Source organism: Molossus molossus, unplaced genomic scaffold (genome assembly GCF_014108415.1).
Source record: "Molossus molossus isolate mMolMol1 unplaced genomic scaffold, mMolMol1.p scaffold_m16_p_16, whole genome shotgun sequence".
Taxonomy (NCBI): domain Eukaryota; kingdom Metazoa; phylum Chordata; class Mammalia; order Chiroptera; family Molossidae; genus Molossus; species Molossus molossus.
The window spans coordinates 50,534,724-50,548,118 of record NW_023425351.1 but is presented as its reverse complement, the minus strand read 5'-3'; the positions used below and the strand labels follow the sequence as shown (position 1 = coordinate 50,548,118).

The following is a 13,395-nucleotide window of genomic DNA, read 5'->3' as shown; positions in this document are numbered from 1 at the left end:
TAAATTACAGTAACTGGGGGAATGGAATGCTTCCACTGGTCAGGCTGTGGTCACCTTACCACTCTTGGAGCCTGGAGGAAGGTGAGATCCTTTGTGAATGGACATACTGTGTGTGTTTCCTTATTAAGAAAAATAAAATTGCTGTTTGAGAGGAAGAGAGAATGGAAAATAGACATGCAAAAACAACAGATATCTGCTACATAGTAAGGGCTTAAAATTGCATTTTGATGGAAATAGTTCTGTTATTCATTTTGTTCATTTTATGTGCATGTATGGATGCAGAGAATCCTTTCTTTTCTCCCCAAAACTTTATTGTTCTTAGCCTCCCCCCCCCATCTCACTCCCTATCAATTCTACCCCCTGAAGATATTGTCAAGCTTGTTTTTTTTATGGCTTTAAACACATTAAAACATAGTTGTTTTGTAGTTTGCCTGGTTATACCAATATTTTAAGTCTTAGTGGGTCTGTTTATGTTGTCTCTTGTTTCTTGTCCACAGGGACTGTTTTGTGTATATGTGTCTAGTTATCTTTTAATCTGTGCTGGCTATTGTATTTGAAAAATTATTCACAGGACAAATGTGAATTCTGGATAAAGGTACTTTAGTCCCAGGCGGGTTTTGTATTTGGTTTTGCCAGCACCTGTGGGTTCTATTAGTCCCAGATCACCTTAATTCCAACTCAGTGCTTGAGGGTTTCTAGACCACCCAGCCGGTGTAAATCTGGGGTGCAAGATGTGGTGAAGGCTGGTTTACTACTGAGCTACCTTGTCTCTAATAGTACTATAGCAGGGTACCAGCTTATGGTAAGGAGGGTCTCCTATTTAACCCTTCCTGAAAAAATGAAAATTCACATTTTCATGTTGGGCAGCCTCAGGATGAAAGTGGCTTTTGTGTTCACTTATCATCCTGGGTTCTTGTTTGGCCTGTTATACTTTACTTTCTTACTAGCTGTTTGTGGCTGTTGGAAAAATGCTATTATAATTTCCAGGAGAGTTGGTTTAAATAATCTAGTTCACCATTCCTGGGAACTGGAGGTCTTCTCTCTGAAAACCTTGGTCTATGCTTCATCATTTCTGATCCCCCTTTTTCTGTTGTCTGCTCTCCCAGCTTCCTGCCCCTCTTCTTTCATTGTTCTCTGCTTATGAATAGTCTCTACTGGAATGAGATAACCAAACCTGTATCTCTTGATGTGACAATATGGATCAATTTCTCACAATATTTGATGCACACCTTTCTTTCTCTGTCTTGAGACAGATGGTGTGGAGCTTCTGATTTCCCCAAAATGCTATCATCTTGGTCCATTTGAACTTTGGTATATTTCCTATCTTAACTTTCCAATCTTAACTCATTTCTACCATCTGAAAGCATGATAAAAGTTACAGTGTGACACAGGCAAAGGGTACCAAATATACTAGCAATGTTACATATTTAGAACTGTATTACATAATTGCTACTGATATTTATAACTTACTTTTGATTTGTATAACAGAAAAACTCCAAGTTTGACTTATGGAAATATAACTTGAGTCACCACAACAGAGAGTCACAGCCCCTTATCCAATCCCAGACTAGAGCCTGTTCACAGTCCCAGAGGTCAAGTCTCTTTAGCAAGGACCCTCACTGTGAATCTTTCTCCTGTGCTTCTCCAACAGGACCTGGGCCATTTACTCAGAGGACTGTGTTTTGGGGAAGGGGAAATACCTAGACTTTTGGGAACTACTATTAATTTCTTGACATCCAAAATATCAAAAGAAGGGGCTTATGAAGAGTAAGTAATTAATGGGCTTTTGGCTTGGGCCCCTTTCCCAGTGGGGCTGGTGGACCACCAAATTCAACCATGGTTATTGCCTCCGTTCTGGAAAGAATACTCAGCAGGTACAAGAACCCTCAGGCTGATTCTCTGACCTGTGTGTATATTTTTGTATCCACATGTATATAAGGTATGTATTATTATTTTTGAATTTTGTGTATTTCCCCAAAGTCAAAGTGGCTTTTAAAGATGCATGTAATATTGCAAAGTAGACTACATTAGAAATAGTTGAGTGAAACACAGCCAAAGGAAAATAGGAGCAGAAACATAAAATGTGGCAAGAAATGAGACTAATAAAAAAACCTGCCTGTCTTGTACACTTGCTAATACTAAGCCAAAAACTTGCTTTTGAACAGTAACACAATTCATTATAAGTTAAAGATAAGCCAATTGTTTAGAAGAGGCATATCTATTCTGGATACTAGTACTGAAAAAATTGCCTTGGAGGGTATTTCTTGCTCTTAGGGATTCCTGTTCCATTCTTCATCTCAATCACTATCCCAGTGAAAAGAGATATTCTCCTCACATTAATGAAAACTGAGTCTAATTCTTAAAATAGCTGAGAATCTTTATGTATCTCTTGTTATTAACTGGGTGTAGTAACACGTTCTTCCAGCAATCACATTCACACAAAAAAAGAATGGAAATGACACTTATTACTTTAGTTCAAAAGAGTTCAGAACACACAAGATTACATAAAGGAAGTCATTTTAAAACTTCAGGTAAAATCTTGAGTTTTCTTTTATGAGCTGGTCTGAGTGGGACTTCCTTTGCAGGGGGCCTCCTGGATCTCGTCCATGAGGATGGAGAGCAGGATGAGAAATGGGCCTTCTCACATCAGTCTGCAGAAGAGTTCTCAAGTGGCAGAACACAGTATTAACATTGGAGGAATCACATATTTACACATTTTTCAAATATTAAATAAGTGATTATGATGTGGCTTTTAAAAATAACAAATTAGCCTAGATAAGGACTTGTCAGTGACCTTGTTGAAGATCTTTCATATTAATCAATTTATTTCATACAAAATATAATAAATGAACCTAGGCTAGTACATGCAACCAGCAAAATGAACATCAAGCCTATATTTAACAGGGAAAAAAAGTATATTGTCAATATGACACAATGGCAAAAATGACATAATTTATTCCAAAATAGTTAATGGACAGATTCTAGACTAGAAGAGTGATTACAAAATCAACAGATTTCAACAATGAATAAGAAGATGGTGGGAAACTTTAAATCAGAGAATGTGAATATCTGATAATGTAAAAGATAAGAGAATTCTAAAATAAATTGGCTAATGAAAATGAGAGCCAGAGCCAAAGTCAACCAAATCTGTGGACAAAAAGTATTTAGGAAAAATTCAGAAAATGTTACATCTATTCAAATATAGCCATGTCATACAGCCATAAAATCACAAATATCTTATGGTTTTTAACATTAAAAGAGTACGCAGAAATTGCCAAATGAAAATTTAAGAAGATTGGCATTGGGAAGAGCTCTTATAAATATGACAAAAGCACAGAAGCTATCCAAGATAAGACTGACAAATTTCACTACATAAAAGTATTTAAAAGTTTCAACATAGTAATATATATAAAAAAAAAAGTTAAGAGACAAGTGATAAACTTGGAAAAATATATGAAACTCAAATCACAAAAGATAATGTATATTTACATATGTATATTCTGCAAAACAAAAATGAATGACAAAGAACATATAAAAACAGGCAACCAATATCTTGGAGAGTTTTTGGAAAAGGAAATATAACTTTCTCAAGTATATTAAAGGCACATTACTTAAAAGAAAAGAAATAAAAAATTAAAACTACCGCGATACAATTTTTTGGTCTAGGAGAATGAAAGATCAAAATATGTTGGTTGGTATCTAGGGCGATGGACACTTTCATACATAGTAATTTGATAGAACCTCTGTGGAAGGTAATTTCAAGAATACATACCCATGTACACATTTATACACACACACACACACACACATCCAACTGTTGAATTTAACTTTTCTTTTAGGACTTTATAATGAAAAGATAAAATGATCCAAGAAAAGAATATTTGAAGCCTTGCATAGAACAGAAAAAGAATACCATATCTATCAGACCCTGGACCATGTTGTTCAATGGTTAGAGTGTCAGCCTGTGCACCAAAGGGTTGGAAATTCAATTCCCAGTCAAGGGCACATACCTCGTTTGCAGGTTCCATCCCCAGCCCCAGTTGGGGAACATGCTGGAGGCAACTGATTGATGGGTTTCTCCTCTCACATTGATATTTCCCTCTCTCTCTCTCCTTCCCTTCCTGTCTCTCACTCTCTCTAAAAATCAATGGAAAAAATATCATCCTCAGGTGAGGATTAATAAAAGTAAACAAATAAATATCAGTAGGGAGCTGGCTAAATACAACTGTGCATTGAAATAATATATGGAACAGGAAAGTCCTTTATGAACTGATACTCTAAGATGCATAACAATATTGAGGTGTATATTAGTGAATACAATATTCTAGTTGAAGTTTGCACAATGAAATCACCTAGGACTCATTTCTCCAAATATCTCCCTGTCATTAAGCAATGCATGGCTGTGTACACACACACGGGCACATGCACACACACACATTTTTTTTTTTTTTTTTTGACAAGCGCAACATATCTTTGTAAGTATACTCAAAACCTGGAAGGTAATCATGAATAACTGGTTAATGTAGAGAAGAACTGGCTGACTGGGGCAGAACCTTTGCCCTGTGTGTCCTTTATTAAAGATTGAATTTTAGCTGTATGAAAGAATAACAAGTCTAAAAAGTAAAGTACACAAGTTGTCTCCCATCTGTAACATTATCACCTAACCCTGCCCTCGGTTAACTTTCTCTATCACCCATGAGTGTTATGAAGTCTACCTCATCAGTATGCTTCTGTGTAAACAGACACCAGGCACATGTCTATTTACAAAGCCAGTTTAATGAAACCACCCTCTAAACTCAGTTTGAAGAAAAAGTTAAATGGACCTCCAAGATGGAGACACTATGAGCTCTGAGCCACAACAACACATTCAGAGTTTAGAAATGAATGAAAGCAGAAATACAGAATTAAAGTTAATAATTTAGGATCCACTAGGGTTGCATTTTTTAGATGTAAGAACATTTCTGGATTTTTAAAAACAGGAAAAATATTCAGTGAATAGAAAAAACAACAACCCTGCTTTATCAACAGACTGGGCCCAAAGAGATTAAGTACCTCAAGAACTGTGACAGATATTTGAGGATCAATGGTGTCCTTTAAAAAGCAGAGACAGACCAGGAGGAAGCACAAGAAGAAAGGAATTAGGAATCTTCTTTTCTCCCAGAGCCCATTCTTATCTTATTAAGAGCACTAACCAATCTTCAACAGCAGTGCTGTTAAAACTCTCTTTTATAAAATGAATCTGGGAGTTCACTAAACCGAAGAATATCTCTGGTTTTAAAAATGCCCATGGTGAAACTCAAATGATTAAAATTATGGAAGTAATCTTCGAAGACAGAGGTTGAAAGTGGTCTGTAAATTTAACGAAGGAGGACAGGAGCTAACTCTCATTATTCAACCCATCAGTGATGAAGTTTGTCCTCACACTGGTTAGAGTCTATGGCAAACTTCTTGATAGAAATAGAAAATTGATTGTAAACTAGAACATAATTGAGGTGAAAGAGATCTTGGTCTAATTTCTTTAAAATATCGCCAAGGACCTGAGATCCAGAGAAATGCCCAAAGTGACCCAGCTGGTTGATGACTGAGCTAGATCTACTTGGTTTTGTGCTTTTTTTTGCTGTAAAATATTTTAAAAGAAACTGATAACCACTGTTCTTGAATGGGTATTAAAGCTGTATGGGAAGACAGGGGGCTTATCTAGAGAAGTCTTTATTCTCTTATGGATTTAACTTCTTTAGAAGTGCAATGAATTTGGTGTGTGCATGTGTGCGTGTATTGGGGAAGTGGTATTTATGATGATGGAAGGACATTCACTGGAATATCAAGTCATCGTGCTTGGGCTGCTCACTCTCTAAGCTGAAATGTTTCCAATCGCTTCCAAATTCTGTGATAAAAATCAAAGACTCTGAAAGCAGAGAAACAGATCCACTGTTTCTGCAATGTGTTTTGTCAACTCTGTGCCCTATGGACCAGTCTGGGGGGCTGACTTTTCTTATCTAGGAAATGGAACCAGTGACCTCAACTCAGATTTATTTGGTTCTCAGACGTGCATAGAGAGAATAACACTGAGATTCTTAGCACATAAATATTGCTATGTAATAGTGATGTTGGTAAGAATAATTATGGATAGGCAATAATGCAGTAGTTAATACACATGACTATTCTAATAGTCTTACTGTTACTGTATGATTGTCTCAAGTCTCCAATTTCTGAACACCTTCTGAAACTGAAGGTATAGGAAAAAAATTGAAATGGTACAAAATGCTACCATAATAACATGGTACCTGTGGTCAGTCATATCTACAAATGTTCGTACTGCCATGGTTAGTAGTAGACTTCCTTATCTTTTGCCTAAGGAGTAAATACATTAATTTGGGCAGTAATGAATGCAGGACAGAAAAGTAGAGCAGGGTGATATTAGGTAACATCAAGTATATTTATTTAATGTAACACTTTATTAAACAGAGTATTCCCCCAAATCCAAGGGACTTTGCAGGTAGGGTGATGAAAGAAAATTATGAATGAGAAATTCTTCTGTGGAAAGTGAACTTTTCTGTAAAGAAGCAAGGTCTTAATTTTTTGAGTACTGCAAGCAAGGGATCACAGGTTTCTGTGTTTTCCTGGAGGAGAAACAAAGTCAAGAAATAATATTTCTGAGGGTAAGCAAAAGCTATTGGATATATCCTTTCACTCCCTAAACTGAGGGCTCATTTTAATTTCAGCCATTCTAACAGATCTTGCTGTAAAACAAAGCCAATACGTAAATTAAGAAGTGGCCAAGGTGTGACATCTTTGGGAATGCGGCTCAGGTTTCAATTCCGCTTGTCAGAAGCAGCGGTCCCGACCGGGACCTCGGGAAGAAAGGTCTAGGAGAAGCCATCAGTTGGTCAGATCCTCCTTCAGGAAGGTCGGCGCTGAGGTTAGAACCGACCGGACCGCGTTTAGCTGGAGAGGACGCCTTGGGGGTGAAGCTGGGCTCCGGGACTCGCACGGTCAGGGGGCACCCCCACCCCAGCTACTCTCCAGTTTAGCCACCCACTCCAGGAAAGCCCGGAGGGGATTCGCTTGGGGTTAGGCTAGTAGGAGGCTGTCAACGCTCTTTAGGACCTCAGGGAAACCGGGGAGTTTCTGGCTTTAGGACCCAGGAACTCCGAGGCAGCTTTGACTTAGATGCCGTGGACCACAGCACCACCTACTTATAGAAGCATCCCGAGCCTCAGCCCAGCTGCATCTCCGTCGGAAAGTGCGCTCGCCACATCCTTCGGCCTCCCGTGAGCGTTTTGTCTCCCTCAGCTTGGACAGGGAGAGATCTTAGCTGTGAAGTAGCTGTGGAGAGAGCTCGGGAAACCGTCCAATTTGGACAGGGACCCAGAGAGTGCGAGCGGGCGTGCCCCTTGCTCGAGGATCACATTCACCCGCGGGGACGCAGCATCCACCGCGCTCCCGCCAGGCGCCGCCAGTCCAGAGGACCCTCCGCGCGTTTTAAAGCCGCGGCGGCGGCCGCGGAAATCCGGAGCTGCCAGGCGCTCCCGGCGGGTCTCGGCAAACTTTGCCCCCGCCCACGTGCTAGCGAGGCGGCTGGCTTCTGGAGCCCGGGATGAAGCGCCGCGCCTAGGCACGCCTCACCGCCCGAGACGTCAGTGCTCACGGTAGGCGACCACCGCCCGGGTGTCCCACCTGGGGACCTCAGGGCCGAAGAGCGCCCCTTTAACCCGGGCCCTCCGTGCCTTCGGAGTGCTTTCCTTTCCCTGGAGCGCCGCACACGCCCTTTCCCCCGGGTCCGAGCCTGCAGCACCGCAGAGGTGGCTAATTCACTGATTGTAATCACCTCCCTCTCCAAGTCGCCGGCAGCTGTGCGCTCGGGGTTAAGCAGCTCCGCGGCTCGTGCCAGGCAAGGAGTTCGCTTCCCCCCTCCCTCCCCTTCTTAAGTTAGGACTCGCGCAGAGGCAGCTGCCACCCCGGGGCTCCTGCCACCCCGGACCCATCCTGTTTCTCCTCCCGATCTCTCAGGTTCAAGGCGAGGAGATGCTGACCGCGCGGAACTGACCGTCGCTGTGCTCGGGCTACTGGCGACTCTCCCTGTGCGTCTTCCCCGGCAGCGGTCAGCGCCGGCTCCTCGGATGAGCCCTCCAGTTCCCCGACTTTGAGAGGCGTCTCTCCCCCGCCCGACCGCCCAGATGCAGTTTCGCCTCTTTTCCTTTGCCCTCATCATCCTGAACTGTATGGATTACAGCCACTGCCAGGGCAACCGATGGAGACGCAGTAAGCGAGGTGGGTGCTGTTCCACCCGAGGCGCGTGGCGTGGGAGGGGGTGTCGCGGCGCTCACTCGCTCCGGGGCACTATCCTGTCCCCCCTGCACTTGCACACCACCGCTGCCCACTTCCCGGGCGCGGAGCTCCGCACTACGCTCTGTCTTTTCTGCCCGCAGAAGGTGCGGCCAACCGGAGCCAGAGGCGCGGAGCGCCGGGTGAGCCCGGCTTGCGTTGGGTGCTCAGAGCTAAGTGGTGCGGCCGGTGTCCACGTTCACTGCTGCTCCTCTACTCTGAATTCTTCTCCCTTTCGGTCTCACGTCTTATTTGCCACCCATTTTTCTTGTTCTTCCGTCTCTTTCTTTTTAGTCCTCTTGACCATCTCCCTTGCAGCTAAAATGTCTTTACCTTCCCCCAAGCACGTGCACCCCAAACTGTGACCCCAGATCGCTTTGGACACGGCCTAACAGCGTGCGTGTGCGTGTGTGTGTGTAACAGGGAGCGGGAGAGCATCTCGGTGGGGTACCAAACTGAGGTGGAGGACCTGCATTTCCACGAAAAGAGCAACATCGACCTCTTTTTCTGGAATCTAAGGCTAAATGGGATGACTTACTGAACTTTCTGCATTGAGCAGTAACTCGTGAGCAGGTTTTCTGGGGAGCGCTCGCCTGCAGAGTGATGTTTTGGGGACAGGCCCGACTTTGCCCTCCCCATTTACTTCTCTCAGAAATAGCTGCTTTTTTGAGTGACGTTTCTGTTCTCAATGAAATTCACTTGCGGCTTTTAAACCGCTCTCTCCCTCTCCATCACTTGTGTGAGCTGCGGGGAAAGGCGAGTGGAAGGCTCCAGAAAGGTTTCAGAGAGCTAGCTTTCCCGCAGATTTACTGCGCCAAATTCTGTCTCTGAGCCCTGCTGTGGCTTAGCTAATCCAACTGCACTTTAGGGGAAGAGCTGCTAAACGCAATTAAGTCTTCTGCGGGATTTAAACACCACCCCCTCCCCCGCTCCACCTCCCCTACACCTGGCATTACCCGCTCCTGGAAGGCGCACAGCCACCCCTCAGAGCTATCTAGCAATTTGCGCGGTTAAAATTTGTCTTGACGTTAACAGATCTTGATTTTTCTGGGCTATAAACGTCTCCCTCGACCTGTGATGTGATTTGTTTATAACTTGTTTTATGGAATCTCCAGTTGTGCATCCAGATTTTGGAGCGAGCTTTGCGCACCCTAATTTTTCATAGTTTTTTAGGAAGTCGTTAAGCTGTTCTCACCTACCCGCGGGGCTGGAGGTTGGCCCGCCCAAGGGCAGAGCTCGAGATAACGTGCGGTGTGCAGCGCCCGCAGCCTCTGCCTCCACTGGACGCTACAGACCTGTGCTTTATAGGGATACTCCTCTCTTTCTCCTCGCGCGCTTTCTCTCTCACTTCTGACATTTGGAAAATGCTTATTTTTAGAAATTATCCTGCACAAAAACACTAGGGAGAAATTTCTCCCACAGGCCATGAAAGTTTGATATTGATCTTAGTCTTGGAAAAGTCCCTTTCTGTCCTCCCTCTTCTCCTCCCCTCCCAACTGGCTCCTTTCTCTACCCCGTGTTTTCTTTCGAGGTATTATTTGGTTGAGTTGGCAATTTTTGATTACACCGTGGTCAGAAGTGTTTGGAGAGAGTCCCCCCTCCCCCTCCCCTTCTAAGCAGAAGTTGCAGTCTACTTGGTTGAAAAAACCTACGTGCTTAAAGTTTGAGAAATACATAGAAATAGCAAAAATCCTTTGCTAAATTCTTGTTTATTCGTGGACTTTCTAATTCAGGGATGCCTTTCTGACCCACACTGCCTGCCCCGTTGTGGCTGAGCAGGGAAGAAGCATGTTGTTTCAGTAGAACTGAACGTGGAGATGCCGCTTGGTGGAGAAGGACTTTGCAGCACTCCTGCGGCCAGAAGCAACACTGCATGCTTTCCCGCTGCGCCCTCCAGCCCTGCCTCTGCCGTCTTAGGTATCTGAGGCAAAGCCTATTTGTTTCAAAGCTGCTTTAGCAAAATCTCATACCCTCCACATCCCCAAGTGCTAATATTTAGAAACCCAGTTCTAAAGTGTGCAATGATAACTTTTGCCAAACCAACCTTTCAATTTAATAAAATTCAAATGCTTTCAAGTACATGTGTAAGGTTGTAAAGAAAAAAATTCTATCAAAGTGTACCCTCTCCCCCCTTCTTAACAGATGTCCCTTCCCAAATCCCAAGTTTCTGGCTAAAATGACTGCGGTCCTTAAAAGTGACCACACTATCTGTGCCAACAAAGGGTGTACTGTGTTTTTAATTAAAAGTGGAACTACTTAAAGGGCTGGCTAGACAGTGTAGGGTGATAGTAGCTATTCTGCTTTGCAAGGAAGCTTAAGGATTGCATTGTGAGAGTATTGAAATGAATAGAGATCTAACTCAGGTCGTGTGAATTGTTCCTCTTCACAAACTTAAGCTGGTTTTAATTGATCTCATGTCCACTGATTGATCCTACACCAATTGTTGCGCATACCAAACAATTGGCTTTCCCAAAGGAGATTGATTAAAATTAGTTTCTTGGCAAATGCTTGACTACTAGCCAAATCATGTCAGCAGTGACAGCTGACATGTTAGAGCCTATTGTGGTACCAACATTTCCCCCCTTTTCCCTTTGTTTTTGATAGTGGCAGTTAAATATTACTTTCCAGGAAGAAAAATGATTAGTACCTTAAAAAAAGAAGGTGTCGTGGCTCAGAAGATCAGTTATATTCTTGGCTTTGTGCTGTAATGTAGGCAGCAGTGATAGCAGGATTGGTTAGGCTAATGCCTGGGATCTGATACTTTTTTATTTTTTTCATATTCCATCTGCAAATAATCAGACCTTCACTGTGGAGCATTCTCAGAACTTCTTTGGCATTATGTTTAGTCTGCTCTATGATCTCAGATGCGCTATAATATCATTTTCTTAATGAAATAAAATTCTTGGCAGAGATCAGATAATTTAGTCAGTTAAAATCAATTGCATCCAGTCTGGAATAGAGAGCAAATATATCATTTAACTCCATGTTTTATTTAAAAACATAGCTAGAGGATTTACAGAATAGAATGTCAACCTTTCCTACTTTTCCTTTGTATGAGGGAGACCATCATAAGCAACACCGGCTAATCTTTCTTCCCCTTAGAAACATTCATAAAATAAAAATGCATTTATTAATACTAATAGGGCCTGGCAGCAATAATTTTAAAAATTAATTAGGCACAGCCCTGGCTGGTTTCTCAGTGGTTAGAGCATCCACCTGTGGACCAAAGGGTTGAGGGCTTGATTCAGGTCAAAGGCACATACCTCAGTTGCAGGTTCCAACCCCAACCCCAGTCCATTGGGGTCGGTTGTGTGTCTCTCTCACACAGATGTTTCCCTCTTTCCCTCACTTCCTCCTTCCTACTCTCTCTAAAAATTCAGTGGGACAATATCCTTGGGTGAGGATTAACAACAACAAAATAATAAAAATAAAATAGACACAAACACAATACTGAGACTATCTAGTTGAGGGGAAACACATGTCAATGTCTTAAAAAGCTGATTGACAACTCCTGTGCTGTCTACATGTTAACAGTCATAACTCATTGGCCCCCTACGCAACTCCCATTCAAATGCGTAGTCATTAATAGCTACTGTTAACCCCTACTGCCTGGCTCTGTCTTGGGACCTCCCATGATTTATTTGCATGGTAAACTGGGTTATTTGGTTTGTTTTATTTTTGGAATGATTATAAGCCACATTTCAGGCTGAGTTACGGAAAGGTGGATAGACACATCATAATTTATTATAGTCTCCTGGGATTTCTTGAGCTTGGTACGTAGTGAATTATTTTTGTATCTCTTTCATTCTGTGTATATGCTCAGTCACATTTTAACCAGGGTTTTAAGGCAATTTCTTAATAAAATTCTTTAAAAGCAACAAGGCCCCAAACCTGTGATTGGTGTTTCTGGTGGTCTGATGGGAGGGGGTGTGGCGTGTCAAGTGTTTCCTTCTCTAGCCTTTTTCATACTGAAGTATGAAAACATCTCCTTTTCCTAAGACTAGATTTGGCTTCTCCATGAAACTAAAGTATTTATCACAAACAGTGTTGTGTATTTCTGGCAACCGAGGTTGGTAAAAAACATAAATGTTTTCTCTTAAACCTTATAGGGCTAAATTAGTTTGTATCTTTAAAAATTGAAAGAAGAGATTTCAAGATATTTGGTTTGACATGTACTTTGAGTGATAACTTATTCCTCGCAGTATTTTTTCAAAATATGAAATGGCACATGGAACATATTAACCTACACTTAAATAAAAAAGCTTCAAAATACGTTTGTATGCTTACTTTTTTAAGTTCCAGAGCATTTCAGAAAAGCTGATGTGATATTTAACTTCGCAACATAAACACGTTCTTTCCTTTCTTTTATTAATGGGCTGCTTTCTCTTCCAGTATAATTCTGAGTTTTTCTGGCTAGTATCTTACCAGTGCACGGAGTCAGAAGGTTGCCATGCCCCGACCAACATCTTATTTAGCTACTGAAATTTGGAAGTGATTCAGAATAGGTGACATGCCTCCATTTAATCCTGGCTTTCTTTATCTGCTTTTAAAATTCAGCTTGGGTGGAATCCAATGTCTGCAGAAATCACAAGTTGGAAATGACACTTCTAATTCCTTAATGCAAAACCACCTCTTGATTTAGTCAGAGACTAACTGGCCAGTTTATGGATTGTCCAGGCTACTTTTTACTTCTTTCCTTCCAACTGGCTGCCTTTTAATTCTTTTTTTTTTTTTTCCTTGGAAATACGTACTCTTACCCCTCCTAAGGCCAGGAAATAGATGACAGATATCATTTGATGTGTCACTTGATCACCACTCTGCTGAAAGGAGGTGGTAAACTCTGGGATGAAAATAAAGTTTTAAACTTTCCATTTTGTTTTCAAACTACCATGATACTCATCATTTCCCCCCATGATCTGCAGCAGTCAAGGAATGATCCTTAGGTAGATACAATGTCCCATATCCATATTTATAAATGTTCATATTTCTAGCTGAATACATATGGAGGGTGCTAACTAATACTAAAGTACATATATTACAGTCATAACTATGTGTGTGAAAGGAATGCAC

The 13,395-nt window shown here is 41.9% G+C and overlaps 1 protein-coding gene across 3 annotated transcripts in view; it reads left to right on the top strand.

Annotated features, from left to right (window-relative positions):
• The first annotated feature begins 7,489 nt into the window (after window positions 1–7,489).
• Window positions 7,490–13,395, top strand: part of RSPO2 (R-spondin 2) — a 149,229-nt gene continuing 143,323 nt past the window's right edge. Inside the window, exons 1-2 of one of the 3 annotated variants that reach the window (XM_036264192.1) lie at window positions 7,490–7,649; window positions 8,011–8,271. In XM_036264192.1, the coding sequence (XP_036120085.1) occupies window positions 8,178–8,271 (94 nt within the window). In that variant the 5' untranslated portion in view covers window positions 7,490–7,649; window positions 8,011–8,177. Of the gene's footprint in view, window positions 7,650–8,010; window positions 8,293–13,395 lie in introns of those variants that run through there. The other 2 variants (XM_036264193.1, XM_036264190.1) reach the window with 2 other exon arrangements.